The sequence below is a fragment of the Perca fluviatilis genome, chromosome 6 (assembly GCF_010015445.1).
Source record: "Perca fluviatilis chromosome 6, GENO_Pfluv_1.0, whole genome shotgun sequence".
Classification (NCBI taxonomy): domain Eukaryota; kingdom Metazoa; phylum Chordata; class Actinopteri; order Perciformes; family Percidae; genus Perca; species Perca fluviatilis.
The window spans coordinates 19,024,253-19,043,410 of NC_053117.1; the positions used below are offsets into that span (position 1 = coordinate 19,024,253).

A 19,158-nucleotide genomic window follows, 5' to 3' on the forward strand; every position below is an offset into this window, starting at 1 on the left:
GGTAATTATGGAAATAAACATTTCTTTTACATAATATACCATGGATCTGTGTTTTCTTTCTTGTGAATGCAATTCATTCAAAACTAATAGTATTGTTTTTTTTTAAATGATTGAAAGACAAACAAAACAGAAGTCAGATTATATATTGTATCACCCTGAATGTTATGGATGCTGTATTTAAGACCTTCCTGAATAGAAAGCATAACTAAATATCTGTGCAGCGACTCAACTTTGATGGTGTGTGTGTGTGTGTGTGTGTCCTGACATTACATCATCGTGCCCCCATCTGAATGCTTTGGCAGGAGAGTCATTTTCTAACAGCCAGGTTATATAACATGTGGCTTCTCGTCACTGTTTGCATGACATCAGTGAATTACTTTAGTTACGCACTCTTGTTCCTCCTGTCCTATATGACTGTGCGTGTCTATATAATGAATGGTAGGCCCTGTGTACAGTCTAGCATGTGGTGGGGCATTGAGGTGGGCAAGATGTTATTTTGTGTTGTTTGTGTATGAATTGACACTTCTATAAAGCACTTCAGCTTCTGTTTTTTGTGTGTATGTAGTGTACAAGAAACCTGAGACTGGTATTTCCAGTAAAATGCGAAATGGAAAATGAATGTGTCTGGCTACTGTAAACTTGTATTTAACATTAAAATGACAGAGGGACTAAATAAGGCGCTTTGTAAAACTCAGTGTGCCAAGAAGCATGTGGAGTCTGTTTTGAATTAGTGATGATCTTAAATTAGAGACAGATTGCTTTTTGTCTAGACAGATTTGAGAGCGACCTGTAACACTTTTCAAACACAAGAACACGAGGCCTGCAGGCTGCCGTCCACAGTCTCTGGGTGTGGGCCGGCCCCTCTTCCCCTTTTTCTGCTGGTAAATTCTTGGCTGACGTACCTCCACTTTTGTTTTATTATCTGAGGACGTATCCTGTTTTGGACGTTACTATAGAGACCAAGAGAAACAAAGGAATAAGGTCTGAGCTATTTTTCAGATAATTTCCCTCACTCCTGGATGTACCCAGATTGGCCACATGTATTCACCATTTATCCCAGACACAAGCAGCCATTTACTATCTCCTACTTATCTTAAATAGGTTTCTGGACTGGAGCTGTATGACCTGTCCAGACCATGACACCAGCATGCAAATAGTGTTAGGTAAGGGACACAGAAAGAAATAGGACATTCCTTATATTCAGTCTTTGTGTCAGAATCTCCACTGGTCATTGACCATATCATCCAGTTATATTCCCCTCTCTTCCACTTGGATACAAGGTGAAAAGGTTATGTATCTAAAATCTCAGCTCAGGATCACACTCGAAACACATTCTCCATATACCTGAATCCACACAATCAAAGCAAAGAGATGGAGATTACTTCTCCAAGGTTTCTCAAGGCAGCAAAAAGTAAACCTACAAGTCCGAGTTTCCTAATTGTATTACTCAAATGTGCTGTGACATCACATGGGTGCAATATAAGGCTCCTATTGCTTGTGCATTTGAGAGAGGACTGAACATCACCAAACAACCAACAAAGAGCACTCTTGTCGGTCTTGAGAGAGAGTGAACGACTCAGCTACGGCGTCTTACTGGTAAGTGTCAGCTGCAAAATATGATAAGAGATCAATATTGTATGAATTTACTTACTTTATTGTAAGAGTAGTAAGCTGTCAGGAGCTGAGCCAGGCCTGTGCCCAGCTTTTGTGTTGTACTAAACAGAGCTCACGGGAAATCATAAATTATCTTTTTTCCAGGTGCTGATACTTGCGAGAAGTTCCTGGTTCATTGGTTTTTGAATTCCTGTATGTCTGAGTATGTTGAGCAAGCAGAGCACATGGTAATCAAGTGATCAGCTTTAGGCATTCAGGGAGGATGAGACAGGATAACGGAGCAGTTGTTAACAGGGATAACAACTGCCTGAAGGGAAGGGGTTCTCCACACTGACTGATAGAGTAGGTGGAGGATGATCAATTAAATTCCACTGATAGGATAGATAGTTCTGTAACTTTTGATTGATGCCCTCACACTTTATCCTTTTGTCTTCTAGCTGTTATTTTTCATGTATTTCTGTTCTCTCTCTCTCTCTCTCTCTCTTTTTCTCTCTCAATATCACAGAATGAAAAACAAACTGTATCTTCTCTCACAGCTGTGCCACCATTGTAGGGTGATAACATTAGCTCTCTTAGACAAGTGTCTGTCCAGTGTGCAGGCCTGTCGGATGATAAGACAAAAGCAGTCATATGTTGTCACACAGACAGGGCATGAGGCTGTAGACAGGAAACAGACTCATGGTCCAGATCATTGTTCATTGTTCCTCTCCATTTTCTCTGCGTACTGCTGCAGTTTAGTGGACAAAAACGTATTAAACAATTAGACAATCTTATGGAAAAGTTGGTTGCTGCACCATGGTGATTCAGTTTTTGACTTATAAGTTCTGCTTTCTTGTTAACAACAGCTGCTCTCATCACCCCACTGCTACTACTAATACGAGACCAATAACTGCAGTCAACAGTTCTTGTGACAAGCCTGATTAAATACCTAACATATCCAAAGTTAGATTGATACAGGGCTTTATTCAATTCACACTTTTCAATCAGTGAATGGAATACTTATGTTAACAGAGTTTTGGAACTGCTAATATCATGTCTTCCTCATACATGCAAAATATGTGGGATCGCATAAAGACTGGACTGACTGGCACCTTATCAATTAATCTAAACCAAATCAGCAAAACATTCTGACATCTAAAAGTGTGACATAATAAGCTGACTTTTACAAAGTAAAGCATGGGGGGAAAAGATTTGCCGATTGTCGTAAGACTGTGAAACTCAGTGTTTCTGTTGTCCCAAACTGCTGTGATACTGATTATCTCAAAAGATTGATCACAGATTTAACATACCAACACTGTCATTCTGAGGATAAGGCTTTTATATCTGAAATACTGACACTGCTAAATTACTTATCATTTCCCAACAAATGATTAAAATGTCAAAGTGAGATTGCTGTATCTTGTGACTGTAATTTGATTTAAGGTTGAGCTGCTGTGGACGTCGCAAGTGCATGAATAACCAACAGAGGGTATACTATAGCATAGTAAGTCATAGAAAGTCATAAGATACTCCAATTCAACACTTCAATGAAAATAGCTCTGGGGTGACTATGAGATGTTTGTTACATGGTCTCCACCATTTCTAATGTGTAGACAGCCCAGGTGTTGTTCCTCTTCTGTTTCAGCAGATTTCAGTGTATTATTCAAACAGGAAATATAAGTGGGGGTCTGCAGGCAAAATAAACTTCTTCTGGGCTGGCATTCTTGTAACAGGTGGCATAATTTGGGAGGATTGGTCTTTTGTTGTGAGGTTAACACCATTGTCTTTCTCCATAGACCAGTATGGGACAGAACCAAGATAAACTAGAAGAAGGAGAACAGGCCATCTGTGAAGGTTTGAAGGAGATGAGGCCAAGCCCTGACTCTGGAGGAGCAGGCAGTCATACAGGTGATGTCATGGAGGGAGGAAGCTCCTATGAGGAGGAGACTGGTAACACCAGGGGAAATTCAGGGAAACCAGACACTCAGGATCTGGACGGGAGCCCCAGCCAAGAGCCAACAACACCTTTTAGTGAGAAGAACATAAATTTGTGGGTGAGCCCTTTTGCTGCAAGGGAGGTGAGACAGGGAGGGGCTGCAGGAAAGGAGGGAGGAGGAGGAGGAGGCAGGACCGCTCCACTGGTTCCACAGGAGACGGACAAGAACCAAGAGAGTAGTGCGAGGATTGAGGAAAGAGCTGGAGCACATAAGCTGTTCAATCAAATCAAAAGAGAGGAGAAGAAGACTAAGGAAGAGACTCACACATCCTCAAAGATCAAGATGGATTATCAGGATAAGGGAAGCGTCCAATATGAGGAGATCCAAGATAAAAACTTCTCAGCTGGAGTTTTAAATGAAAAGTCTGGCGCTGCTGTTACCTCAGAGGATGCAAATTCACTAGAAAACACTATAGAGAACTCTGTGATGGTGAAGATGAACAGATGTGGAGCTCATGCAGGAAGGGAGCTGTTACTGTCTGTTCAGCAAGATCAACATGACACCATAATGGCTGAAGTTGAAGATATTAAACTCTGTAGGGGAACAGTGGGCTGCTTGAGTGAGAAGAAGGAACAGCCTACAGCTCAACCCCAACATCCTTTGAAAAACAGTCTGCAGAAAGAGTCTCTATTAGGCGTGAGTGATACTATTCACTGTAGACCTCCAAAAGAGAGGCCAGAGAATGATACAAAAGAGGAAATGTGTGAGGTGAAGACGGTTTTGAATGACTACTCTTCAAAAAAACCAAAGGTCACTGACACGGCTGATCAAAGGGAGTCAGTAAGGCCTTATCTACCAATGGAGACAACTGAAACAACCACAAATGAAAAGATAGACTTGTGTTCAACATTGAATCCAGCCTTTGAACCCAGTTCTATTTTGGAGAAGCTACTGAAGAGAGACAGAAAGGAGACAACCCCAGCTCTTTCAAAAATAAAAGAGGTTGACATAAACGACAAGAACACAATGGATATTGCTGCAAAGACAATCCTCGACAGCGCTGCAACAGAGCTATCCACCGATCAAATTGATCACTCAGATGTAAATACACCTTCAGTATGTGACATGAAGAGGTTGAAAGAGAAACAGCCTAAAGAAAACCATGCAACCAAAGATCATCACATTAGGGACGTGGATATGAAACAGGCAGCTGCTGCTGACAGTATGACCTCAGATTGTTTTCAGCCTGAAGTGATTGGGAATACTATGTGTGAAAGCTCACTCACAAAATCCCAGTGTTCCAAAGCTGATTGTCCGAGTGCAGAGGAGAACATTAACTCAACAGATGCTTCAGTCAATGAGGATATGGAGATAAAGCCAAACATGAGCCCCTTTAAAAACCTGTTTTCAGACAACTTACAATCAGCTGTCTCACATGAGAGAACATCATGTGAAGTGAGTGGTGTGATCGCTGAGGAATCTGCATCTTTATCAGTGTTTGATGTAAAGTCTCCACCCACCAAAAGCGTTAGACAAATTGCAGACTCATGCCATTTACTCACTGATGAGAAGACAGAAACCAGTACTATAAGACCACCGCTACAAATAAAGAGTGGCAGTGAGTGCAAAGCTGATCCGCAGTTATCTGGCTCTGCATGCTCCGATACTCAATCTATAAGGAGGAAGAAGGTGAAGGACTCCACTGAGGACACTGTTGCACCAGCTGTGAATGCTGGCTCAGTTTTTGTTGCAGCTGGCACAGTTATCTCAGAGGAAAGACACCAGATCATAAGGCAGGATCTTAATTTGACCCTTAACACAGAAAATATGATGCCAGATCAACCTGATGAACAACTTCGAAAAGAGGGAAATGACAGCATCTCACTGAGAGATAAATCCCAAAGCACTCCCAAATCTAGGCCTGTCTCAGAACTCATAAAGGAGACCATTCAACTGCATGAAAAGCTGCAGCAACAGGACCGGACAAAGCCAGCTGAAATCAAGTCTGATGAGCAGGGCCATTCTGTGAAGGTGGCACAGATGAAGGCAGCTTTTGACTCTGCTCAGAAGTCCACAGACAAGGCAATCGAGAGGAAGCCGTCAGTGAGAAGAGGTAAGAGTAAAATCTGGTTATGACAATAAATATATATATATATAAAAAGTATATGATATATATATATATATATATATATATATATATATATATATATATATATATATATATAAGTATATATAGAAAGTATATATATATATATATATGTATATATATATATATATATATATATATGTATATATATATGTATGTGTGTACACACATACTATCAAATGACAACATGGCATCATGACTTTGCGTAAACATACACGCCACTTTCCTAAAGCCAAATGGCGTGTTTGGCGCATTTTGAGCTATCCACGTGTATTTCTAGGCTGTATACAGTGGATGTAAACATACACAAACTGTGGAAAGTGCAAAACACATGAGGTACAGGATAGCAGGTAAATAAATCGGTAAGTAATTTGCTATTCAAAAAAACAAAACAATTAAGTCTGCTTTCCTGGGGCCTGTTTCACAAAACCAAGATAAGGGATTAAGCCGGGATTTCCCAGTTATCCTGGATGAATTAAGCCTTGATTCGGTTTCACGAAAGCGGAGGCACATAAATCACCATGGAGATTTATTCTGTACAGCTAGCCTGCTCCTGACCAGGCTAACAGTCAGGATTTATTTAATCCTGGAGCCTTTTCCGATCACCCAGCACTGGTTTTACCCTATTGTTATTATCAGCCTGGATTAAATACAACAGGTGCATATTGCTGTTTATTTAAGTACTGTTATTATTTAAAGTTGTGACCATTATTTTTTTATTTATAATTATTCATGTGACAGTCATTGTTACTGTTATATTGCTGTATGAAGACTGCTGTTCATATTGTTGTTAGAAGTTTGATGAATATATTATGGCAGTTGTTGAGATAATTAGAAAAGGCTGATAACATTTCAAATGTGTTTTAAATGAAGTCTGTTACTAAGGGCAATACATACAATGCTGCACATTTCTATAGTTGACCAATGCACCTTGAATCATTTTAGTTGATACATTTTTTTTTTATTCTTTAACAATAAGGATCATGTTTGTTCCACTTCCATGTGCATTGTATTTGGCATTCTTAGCACACAATTTATGTTGTCCAGTAAACTGGGAATATAATTTGGGAGGATTGTACAATTTAAGAACATATCCTAATTGTACAATCCTCCTAAATTATAGTCTTAGTTCACTGGACCAGTACCTATCTAGTGATGTAGGCTACTGTACATTCATGTAATAACAGGGAGAGGACACCTCAATGGTTTTTGACCTTATATTTGGGGGGAAATAACTGATGAATATCACTCTGTTCCATTCATGTTTACAGTGTGCATGGAATTTATCACTTAATTATCTTCATAGCTTCTAGATTTTAGAGTCCAATTTCTTCAGTGTCTTTATTTTCTTTGTCCATATATACAGGGAGCAAGGCATATAATATGTAGAGAAGGAAACTCGGCCTCTATAAAAAATAAAAAAATGAATACGCAAGAAAAAGCGTGGCAATTAATAGCGGACCGACTGAATGATAGTCTAAAAATATACATTCATGAAATACTGCTCTTAACTGAAACCATGCAATGAGTCACTGTCATTTGCAAAAACGAACAGTTGTACACTTTGCATTAAAAGCGAGCAGTGGAAGTTAATGACTTAGGAAACTTATATTTTAGCCCATGAGAGAGAGGGAGGAACAGAGTGAAAGAGATATTTACGCATCATATTCTAGCGTTGTAGAAAATTGATCTTCATTGTAAATTTCCTGAGTAACATTATCTTCTGCTTACTTTTAAGGCAAAGAGTACAACTGTTAATTTGTGAAAATGATTAGTAGCCTAATCCTTGAATGGAAAGATTATGACGGTTTCAGTTCAGAGCAGTGGTCAGTTAATGTATATATTTAGGCTACAATTACGCATTCAGTCGGTCCGTGATCGTCTGCCTCGCTTTCTCTCGCTGTTTCATTACAGCGGCTGTGTTTCTTTTCTTTTTATACAAATAATGTGTTTCACGTCATCATACTTCCACAAGAAGCTGCTGCTCACTCTGTATAAAGTATGTACAACGCGTATTCTCCATTTTGGCATCAGTAAATCTGTGATCGACCTCGCGGTCTTTTGAGGAAAGCCGTGGACGCGCATCTATCTGAATTACTTCAGCCTGGCTCGACCTAGTCGCTCCTCCTCAGCCTGGCTTGGCCTTCGTGAAACGCAACAAGCCAGGATGCACAAATTAGACTAGGTCAAGCCTCGCTTTATCAGTTATCCTGGATTTATATATTCTGCTTTTGTGAAACAGGCCCCTGGTCCATGAACCATGATAATTTGGACTGCCAGATTCACCACAAACACTTGCATCAACCCTAATCTACAAGACTGAAGGAGGGGGAAGAGAATATAGATTGGATGATGGAATGCAGCTGTTTTCTTCTGTCAAAGGTCTGCATCACTCTGGATGTGTGAAATAACGCCATCTTGTGGTGCTGTAATACACTTGCGGTACATTGTGTTCTTCAGGAGAATTAGGAGATATTTCTGACGTTATAAAATTATATCTAGAACAGCAGGTAGGCCTATGCATGTTCTATTGTTTCGCTGCATATCACAAACTGGATATATATTTTTCTTCATAGACATTAGAAGCAGACTGCATAGTAAAGATCAAAGAATTACTTTTTCCTATAGAACCATTCAGCTATATACCGTTCACTTGTGTTTATATCCTTATACCGTATCCATACATTTACCCCACCTCACTCAAGGTTGCACGTACACACATAAACACGCACAATACCTACCTACCTACCTACTTATTATTGCCTTACCTGTCTACCCCTCACAAAAAATAACTACACAAATCCCATTAATTTATAAATAAATGTGATAATTTGGGTAAGTAGAATTATGTTTTTTGTGATGATGGTATGATTACAATATAATAGGGTGATAATGATAAATACATGGTAAATGAATCAAATTAGACAATAGGGGTTTCACAATAATACCAAAGGATATTAAAATACCATAAAGCCACCATAAACACAATTAATGGTGATTTTCGGTAACTGGGAACCTGAAGAAAGGAGGCGTGAGTTTTGTCCCTTGTTATCCAAAACGTCGCTCTGATTGGCTGTTGAAGCTGTCCGTCTAAGGTCACTGATCCACACAGGGCTCGCCAAGCCAAAGCAGGGGGCGAGACTAGCGTCAGAGTGGCGAAAGAGCCATAGGAAAGAGCGCACAGAGCGAGTGGTGTGGTGTCAGCACAGCAGCGGCTCAGGCAGAGGGAGGAATCAAGTGGGATTCGCGTTGGGCTGTGTTATATCGTTCGGCTTTCTGGATACTTTCATTTCCTCTCAGAAGGTAGGTTACAGATTATGTTGATTTTTCTGGCATTTTTTGTTTGCCCCCCCCCCCCCTCCCTCTAAATTGGTTGTAAAGGTCTTCGTTTGTCCACATAACGTTACAACCATCCAGACAGGAAAGTGCATGCGCTAGCTAAAATGAATTGGGATAGTCTGTAGAACTGTTTTTTTTTTTTTTTTTTTTTTTTTTAGCTAGCACTAGCCTTCAACGGCGGTTAACTGACCGTACAAAAAAGTTTATAACCGATAACCGAAGCAATTGCTTGTTTGAAGCAAGGTTTTTGTTCCTTTTGGTGTTGAATGGGTTCGGTGGATAATTCACGACATGAAATGTGCTGTTGCACGTTATTGAGCGGGGTGGGGTAACGTTAGCTAACCATAGTGCGGCAGGAAAACTTATCTTCATAGATCCACATTCACGGAGGTGCAGGCAGCACAACCGCGCCCTGGTCTCTGGCACCCTGACTGTTAATAAAGGCTGTTCACATTGAACAATAGGCTCTAAACAAACTAAACATCCAAGAATTAACTCTTTAATTTATAGAGACGAATATTTTTTTTTTGTCAAACGGGGCTCTTTTGATTTATTTCCAATATCCGGAATATTCATCCAGATGCCAGGGTTAGATTTGACCCACTAACACATTGGTACGGAAGATAGGCCTAAATGGGAAAGGGTCATAGCATAGGAGCGGTCGCTGCTTCCATGCTAGCAACTAAGATGTTACCCAAAACCATAATCACTGTGTCCTCCACCAGCTCTGCTTGTTTCGCCATAACACGTGCAAAAATGTTGGTATGGAATTATGCAAAATCAGTACAGATAATTAACATGTTATAGTTCTAGTCAATGAGGGCAGAAATATTGTGTTGCTGGACCTGAGTCTGTTGCACAGTCCATCGGTACAATGTTGACAGCTGTTTTAAATTGGAGTCCTTTTGCAGCAAAACAAGGGTTTGGTTTAATTATGTTCAAGTCAAATTAAGATAGGGTACATTATTTACTAGTAGTGCTGCTTGTATTTAAAGTCTGGTCTACCTAAATATTTTATTTCCACAACTGGACCACATATGTTGTAATTAAATTGGGTTTGCACATTAATGCATGTTTTGATAGGGAAATGCAATCTCGGAGTGTGTCATAAGTAGGGCTGCCACTGAAGATTATTTTTATTATTGTTTTTTTGATTCATCATATAGTCTTTTAAAAGTGAAATAAAAGAATATTGTCCATCCCAAGCTATAATAATAATAATAATCAATTAGTTCTTTTTCTGTCCCCCTGGTAAGAAGTATTATGAATAAGCCCCACCCTGTGATTCTCAAATACCAGTACCTTTCTGGGAAAGCAATGTATTAAATTGACCAAAACTGAAGGTTGTAGGGAGATCATTAAAGATGCTCCCATTTTCACTCTGCAGTCGTAAATAGTCCTTGCAGTCGAGCCCTAGTGGCTGGGTGATGACCCAAATAGTCCTCTGTGTGACCCCTCCATCTGTACGCCACCACCGGCTCATTTGCTTGCTCATAACAATAGGGCAGTTTGATTTGTCCAATAATGACCGTGGTTAGTGTGCCAAAAGGGCAACATGATTTGCATATTTGGCCCCTGTCTTGAACTAGGTTATTTAGGTCCCGTGTGTAATCAGCTTTGAGGTTGGAGAAGTTCTCCTTGCCCAGACTTGCTGTGGGATACAGAGCAGGAGAAGGCTGGCAGAGCGACCCCCAGGGTCAACAGCCAACATTACTACAGCTGTGTTTGGGCTTGTTAACCATACTAGACGCATCAACCTCTGCTAGTTGTACTGCAGTACAAGGTCCTTAGATGTGCGTAGCCTGCCATCCTATAGCAGAGCTGAGAGAAGAAGTGGGCCAGGAAGTAGAGGGGAAATAAACATAAGATGTGAAGGAGTATTTGTTCCTATCAACTGCAGCAAGGAGTGCTGATGTGGGCTGTGGTGAAGTCACGAGTGCATGTTTGAATTGGTTTCAGGAAGATCATATAGTTTTGTATCCAGCATCCATTACATTTATTTAATCAGTGTTGAAGGAGATCTGGTTGTTCCCTGCTGGCCATCTGAAGTCATTGTTCATTATTGTACTGAAAAATGTAAGAAATAGCAGTTCAGCCTTGGGCTTTGTTTTGTGGACTAAGGAATCTGCACATTATATAGAAAGTAGCTCAGCAGCCATTTGATATCTCTCCTGATACAGTTCTGACTGTCTGACAATTTCTGACAGAACTTTCCTGCCGATCGGCGCGATGAGGTGATCACATTTTTAGTAGCGGCGGGAGGGGAACAAGCATGTTCTGTTTGTTTACTAGAAAGTTTGTGTGTTTTTTTTTTTTTGGGGAGGTGACAAGATTATATATGGCTGAGTTAGTCTCAAAGACAACTAAAACTGCGCCGCAGATATAGAAACACTTTGGATTTCAAGTCGAGGAAAAATGTAAACCCCCTAACCAAAAAGATTATTATAAGCTCACTGCAGGTAAAAAGCCTTGGCTTAGAGGTGCATTACCGCCACCATGTGGTCTGGAGTTGCTACACTCTCATTAGCCGCTTTCCAACTGGAGGGATTTTTGCAGTTCCTAGAACATAACGTTCCTAGAACCCTTTTTTTCTTGCGTGCCGACTGGACCAATTTGGGGATTATTAAGTTCCTCTAGCCACAGTTCCTGTAACTCTTTCAGCTCCTACTTCAGGGCAGGGTCTTTTTTCCCTGTGTTATAATAACAAAAGGTCAGTTCCTATGGCCACTTGGCCAGTGTGAATGCAAATGGAAAAAACGGTTTTGGGGGAGAGTACCGTAGTTAATAGAACTGTTTACAAGTGGACTGTTCCTATAACTACGTTCCTGTAACTACTTGGTTGAAAAGAGGCTATTATGAACTTATGAAATAGGAGAGAAGCAGTTTAAAGTTGATGGCCGAGCTGGATAAACAGAATAGGGAGTAGCAGAGGGGATGATGCTAGCCCCGATCTCTCTAATCTGAGAGAGAGAGAGAGAGAGAGAGAGAGAGAGAGAGAGAGAGAGAGAGAGAGAGAGAGAGAGAGAGAGAGAGAGAGAGAGAGAGAGAGAGAGAGAGAGAGAGAGAGAGAGAGAGAGAGAGAGAGAGAGAGAACTGTAGTCAGCTGATCAGGAAGAGGAAAGGACCTACTACTCAAGCTTTAATATTTAGGAGTTAACTTCTTTTGTAAAAAGTTGAACAATAGGTAGGGTTTTTGCATTTGTCCTTGTCCTCATGTCTGTTGGGCTGATCACATGATGGAAAATAAACTTAGACAGAGGTTATATATTCAGGTTGTGATGCTGTATGTATACTAAAGTAATGCTACACACTGTCATATAAACCAGAGCTTTTCCTGTTGTGAGTAATTTTATAGGATTGTAAAGTAGTCTCTTTTTAAACCTTGACTTTTAAGTAGGATAAGAAGTTTAGGAGTAAGTCCTAAGTCTCGCAGCACAGAAATTGATAGAGTTCAGATCGAGGTTTTTGCTGGAGTAAAATTTAAAGCATGGTAAGCGTCACACTAAACATGCAGACGTGTTCTGACATTTATGTTTCCTATGTCTGAAATCTAAGGAGCCTGTTTTTCCTGTTTTGTGGAATGAGGAAGTTGGCAAAACCTCATTTAACTTCAGGTGTTGAAATCGTGTTATCTCTGTCTGCCACACCAAATGCTATTGATACAGTTATGCAACATATACCTAGTTAAAAGAATTTATTTGGACCTGGTAAGTGGTTCTGTCTGTGTGTTACCTAGCATTGAGTTGGACTTTGAGCCACGTTGCTCTTGTGTCTGCAAATCTCATTTCCTACAAAGTATAAAAGAATATAATGGCATTCTTTGAAACCCTGGTGCCTAATGAATTGTGTTCCAGTAGTATTTAAATTGAGCAGAGCACAGACTGCATGGTCACTTGGGTAGGGAGAGAGGAGAAAAACCAGCACCTTATCTCATTGTTGCAAAAGCAATGGAATGTAGCTGGAATCTGATTACAATGGTGGTCCGTGGCCTTGGTTACAGGAAGGGGATTTAGGTGGCGTCTCATGCGGTCTTGGTTACAAAAGGCAGAAGCCAGTCAGTGTATGGGGAGCACTGAGGTGTGTGTGTGTGTGTGTGTGTGTGTGTGTGTGTGTGTGTGTGTGTGTGTGTGTGTGTGTGTGTGTGTGTGTGTGTGTGTGTGTGTGTGTGTGTGTGTGTGTGTGTGTGTGTGTGTGTGTGTGTGTGTGTGTGTGTGTGTGTGTGTGTGTGTGTGTGTGTGTGTGTGTGTGTGTGTGTGTGTGTGTGTGTGTGTGTGTGTGTGTGTGTGGGTGTGTGTGTGTGTGTGTGTGAGAGAAAGAAAAGTCTGTGGCCATTACTGGCAGTTAAGTCTCTACAGTTATAATATGAAACTTTGACAATAACATAACAAGACTGTAACTCACACAGGTTGTATTTGCCCTGTATTGTAAGCATATTGGCCTACAATTTGTTAGATGGATGTACCTTAAATGCATGGCCTGCAGTGACCTGGACTGTGGCTACCAAAATGACGCAAGCAGCCCCAGCAGGGATGTCAGCAATAACAACAATGATGAAAAGCAGCAACAAACAAAGGAATTGCAAAACTAAACATGTAGCAGATAAGACCTGTTGAGAAACCTGGTTGAGCCTTGTTTTAATTGCTGATTGCCTGTGTCCACATAGGGCTTTATGCATGCCAGTGACCTCAGCTTTAGACTAACAAATGGCTCAAGATGAGACAAATGTCTCTGGGTTCTAACGAACTTGACAAATGAACAACAGACAAACACAGGATTACACTTCTGCGATCAAGATGCATATTACAGTTTTAAGTGTTATTGCACATGCAGCACTCACTATATCTTTATATGTTCTAGTGCTGAAACAATTAGTGAAATAGTTATACTGTAAATCTGTGGTTTTAGTCAATTACCAAGGTTCTTTATTCCTCTTATTTGTTTTTCACTACACTTCTGGTTGGAATTGTTGTCTCTTGCTTCACCGTTGGCCAAGCGTCTGTCCGCCTTCGTCTCCACTAGTTCTTTGACGTCGGGTGGGTGTGTCAGAGCCTTTATGAATGTGCGAGGACTAGTGGTTTTTTTTCAGTCAGATTCAACCTGGAAATGGATCTAGAAACAGGTCTATTTTCTCAACATGGCAGTCAATACCCCTTCATGGTAACAACCTCAGGAAGAACCATCAGAAATATTTATACATGGCATGTTTGATAATATAAGCTTATGTAATAGTACATTATAAATATAGTATACAGAAGAGTATTCTTTTCTAAAATAACTGTGTTGTGGAGACTGTTAGGCTTTACCATAATTGTATCTCTATTTCTGCTGTCCCTCCCTCTCCCACATCAGCTCATCCCGATTTGTCCCTGGTTATGTCACATCTCACTCACCAAGCGCACTATGAAACAGAGCATCACAGACCGTTTTACACCCCAAAACAAGGTGGTGAAAAGATATAAACGCTGTCTATATTTTTTTGTTTTTGTATTGATAAATACTGGTTCATACTTGTTTTGCATTGTCCAGAATAAGCCATTTTCTTTGGGTTTAACTTAGACGTAATAGGCAGTGAGTTTTAATCGTGGTTGGGGCTGCAATATATGAGGAAAATATCTAATTGTGATTCTTTCGACTGATATTGCTATATGATTCATGGCATTCGAGGGAATTATCATTTTTGTATCATTATTCTCATTTTTATTGCAAAATATTAAAATTGAAATTGCGAGGATCTGTAACAAGTATTTTTTTTTGTTTGTTTATTCTGTAAGATACGATTTGTAGGCCGGGACGCCTCTGCAGCAACACAATACTTCATTCATAATGGTTCAACACATATTTTGCCTTTTAACAAATATTGCGCCCCCTGCGATATGGATGGTGCACTAGTCCATATTGCGATTTTGATAAAATTGTACAGACCTAATCCTGTTTAGGCTGATTATCTGCGGTAGCAGGATCTTTTTGTCCAAGTGTTGTAGGTAAGCAGTTTAGTAAATCTCATCCTACGTCCAGACATTTCTCTAGGAACTTAAGCCCAAGTTTAGTCTTCTGACATCTCTTTAAACAGTTTATTTACTACTGCTGTGCCTTTTTGTTATCAGGGTGGGGCAGCAATATGTAATGTTGTCTTTGAGCCCTGTCAATGAGAAACCAGTTGGGAGTACAAATGGCTGTTGGCAGAAAGGGGTGGCCCCATGTTTTAATTGGAATATATGAACATAACTGAATGTGGCAGGGATAGGCAGCATTAAATGTCTCCTGTCACTGAGGACGTGCCATAATCTTGCATGTTTTATTCACATGCTCCAAAATGTACACAGTAACCATCCAAAAAAGTGGATGTCCCAGTTGTAGAGACCTCCGATTACTCTGTAGCACAAAGAGGAGACCTTTAGATTTTCCTGATGGTCACCTCCAAGTGCTTCATTGATCTTAGTGTTCAGTTACTGAGATTCATATTGGATCAAGTGACAGAAAAGGTGTTTGCTCTTCCAGTAATACATTCTGGCACACTGACCAAACATGAGCCCTTACTTTTTTTTTTTTACTTGTTTCCTATTTGTAGTTGTTTTGCAGTCTTATGTCAGAGCAAAACAATTTCCACTTGGTTTAATGGAAGGCAGCAGTCTGTACTGTGACTATGAGGTAGACGAGAGGAAGACCCACTATGGCCTAACACAGTGAGCTTAACTGAAAGCATGAAGGGCCTAAATTCTTCCATTATCACGTTCCTTTTCATACCATTTCAACTGTGTGCACAACCACATCATTTGTGTTTTTGTAGTCCTAAAGTATGGTCAGAATAACCAATAATGGTGAAGTATAGCGCTCAATTATTCGTAAGATACACATTTCCTCAACAGAATTGTCAGATGTAAATGGAGTTAAGGGATGCACGCAGAGAAGGATGTTAAAGTGTGTCACACTGGTCCCATTTCCTGTTGGTTATTTCCTCCGGCGGTAGGGTCCTCCATTTGTCTCTGCACATCGGGGTCAGCTCTGCTGGCTCAGGAGGCAATAAGGTACATAGCTCTCCTTTCATCTGATTGTCCCAACTGATACTTGCGGTCTTTTTGCCTGAATTAGGGCGGGATCAGTGAACTGTAAATCTCAGGCGTGTCACTCAGTAACATAGCATTACCCCAAAGTTTGTGTCTCTCTCTTGCGTATTTCTGAGGCTGTTGGACTAGTGCCAGGCTTTTACTGTCTCAACAGAGCCCCTGCTGACATTGTTGCATTCAAATGTCAGCCGTGATCATTTTGACGTTAATGTTTGGGAAAGGGGATGGGTCATAAAAGCTCAATATTAAATAATTTATTTCAAAAGGATTCAGTGTTGTGTCTTTAATTGGGCTCCTGCATATTTTGAGGTCTTTGTATTTTTTATAAATTTTTCCTTTTGTAATTTTGACCCATAAAGATGTTACTGTATCATTCAGGTTTTTTTTTTTTTGTTTTGTTTTTTTGTAGCTTATTCATTACTGTTGATGAGGGAAACCACCAGTCTTCTTGTGGTTATTACACATAGATATTTCTTTGGTGTCAAGAATGACAGTGTTCCCTATTACAGTAGTTCCTGGTCTTTCTGTGGTAGCCGCAGAAGTCTAACAGGAAGTTGGCCATCTGGATAAATCCTTTGCTAGTTTCGAGCAGAATAACCCTGCCCCTCTGGGTCTTGTGTGCTGCTCTTTTTACCACAGTATCTGAGCTACTAGTTAGAATAGTTTAATGGTACCAGCTTTCAAATTGATATTGATTGTGAAAAATTTAAAAGTACAGTGTTTGCTAATTTGTGTTGCCTCCATAGACTAGAACTGCTCAGAAGCCTGTAGATGTACAGCATTTATGCAAACATTTTTTAAACAGAAGTGACATGTGATAATTAATGCTTTGATTGGGAGTACACAATCGCATCACTTCCGCTGATGTAATTCACCTTAGTTGTGGCAATAGAGCTGCACTGTCTAACATCTTAGCTTGGTTCAGCTGCCACTTTGCTTCACTAAAATCATACATTATTGGTGTCAGGACAGCTATGCTTTTCAGTTGGTCCATCGTACATCCAAGATTTTACGCAAGTTTACGCACAACCAGGGTGCAAAATTTACTTTTTTGTCGACCAGCCAAATGGCTAGTGAATGTTCAAATTTTACCATCCACGCAATAGCTTACCATTGTTTGTTTTTTTTTGGCATATTTAAACTGCATTTGGATGTTGCTAATTTTGTACCCTGCGCACAACTGGCAACTAAATAGTCTACATTAACTGGAAATTTGTGCACAACCACCATAAGCAGGCCACACAGCATCCTTTTTTTTTTTTTTTTTACTGTCCATGCTCTCTTTGTAGGCTTACTTGTTATAGGCTCAGCTCACCAGGTGCAGGTGAGGGATAATGATGTTCTTCCATAAGAGTCCCGCTGGAAAGGGAGCTGGTTTGGCATTTGCGCATGGCAGGGTTGGGATCTGTCTTTCCCAGTGAATGAGGTGAGATTTGAAACCTTGGATGAAGTTCTGCCTAGGAGGCTCAACACAAGTGCTGTCATGTGCAGCTCTAAGGTCTGAGGTGATTGAGTCCCAAGTGTTAAAAATGATTCCAGGTCGATGTTGAGCCTAAAGTTATCAACATTTCAGCTAGAGTCTGATTTGAGTTCAAGTCCAGGACTTGAGCAGCATAGTAAATGTAATGATTGACATAAGGGAAATTCCCCAATTGTATAAACATGAATGATTTCCCGCCAGAAATGAAGCCTAATGTTTTGTTTTTTCTCTTTTGTCTTATCACATATATCAGTTGGAATGGCTGCCAACAACGGTGAGCATCCAGTGACTAAGAAATGGTGATACCTGCCTGAAAAGGATCGTCAGGATACACCACTACCACACAACAAGGCTTACTCACCAAGAACCAGTGTTATAGTCAGCTGCAACCCCACCCAGTCTGCTCTGACCTACAGCGTGTACACTGATTTAGCCCAACCTTCTCTTCATAAAGGTTTCATATCCAAACTGTCAGTTTTGGCAATAATGCACAGAACTACTGACAAATTGTTTTCTGTGACTGTATCATAGGTCACATTTAGCTGTCATCTTGGGCATAGTGGGACAGAACTACTCCTGATTTGTTGCCTTCAGAGTTGTTGATTGTTACGATAGTAAGATATGATTTTTGAACATTTCCTGCTGTTTGTAGAGCTAAAGGATAGTCTGACTGGGATCTTTGTGCAGGCCCAGACTGACCTCAAGAATGCAGTGATTGTTTTGCCGAGGCTAAACGCGCTATTGTAGTGCTAAAACGGCACATCTTATAAAGCTCTCCTGCATAAAACAATGTACTATTCTGCTGCAAATTAACTAGTACTGTTGTGATAACCGCAATATTGCAATACAACTAGGGTTGGGTATTGTTTTTTTTTTCTTCCAATACCGGTGCTAAAACAATATTTTAAAAATTATGCCAATGGCTAAACGCTACCTGAACAAATACTTTAAAAATGAAAAAGAGATGAAAACAGTCGGTGACCTTAAAGAACGGCTTGTTTGTTGCTGGGGCCATATGGTCAAAGTTTTAAATACTTATTTTAAAATGTAATAACAATAACTTATTTCACCAGTCAATTGCTGTTTTTTACAATAACTTTGAAAACACGTTGAGATTTCGAGTTGCATGTGAACGCACCATTAAGTCCCTTCTGTGTTGTTTCTCCGACAACTCAGACAGCGGCAGTGGCCATGGTGCACCTAGGCTACACTGTCTTTAGCTGCATACTGTTGTACATCCCAGTGTTGGAACATTTACACCATTTAGCTGTCAGCATTTTAACAGTGTTTAAGCCAGCTACTAGCTAACAGTAGGCTAACATTACCTGCTGTGTAATATTAAATAGTGTCACGTGCAGTGATGCCTGTGACGTCCGTTTCGGAGCACCAGAGAGCAGCGCAGGCATTTAAGTGGCACTGAAATGATGCACCAAAATCCGCGGTGCTATTCGCTCGGGTATATAATGGTCTCGGTTTTGGTACCCAACGCTAAATACCATGCCATTGACAAGCCGCAGGGGTTGGCCATGTTCACGTATTTTTCCTTTTTTTTTTTTTTTCTCATGAGGATAGGCCCTACTTGTCTTACAGTTCAATGCG

At 40.3% G+C, this 19,158-nt stretch overlaps 1 protein-coding gene across 4 annotated transcripts in view; it reads left to right on the top strand.

The window, feature by feature from the left end:
* Window positions 1-5,154: 5,154 nt before the first annotated feature.
* Window positions 5,155-19,158, top strand: part of LOC120560931 (coronin-1C-A) — a 44,936-nt gene continuing 30,932 nt past the window's right edge. The window contains exons 1-2 of one of the 4 annotated variants that reach the window (XM_039803822.1): window positions 8,828-8,979; window positions 17,813-17,833. In XM_039803822.1, the coding sequence (XP_039659756.1) occupies window positions 17,818-17,833 (16 nt within the window). In that variant the 5' untranslated portion in view covers window positions 8,828-8,979; window positions 17,813-17,817. Of the gene's footprint in view, window positions 5,644-8,827; window positions 8,980-17,812; window positions 17,834-17,856; window positions 18,014-19,158 lie in introns of those variants that run through there. The other 3 variants (XM_039803821.1, XM_039803823.1, XM_039803824.1) reach the window with 3 other exon arrangements.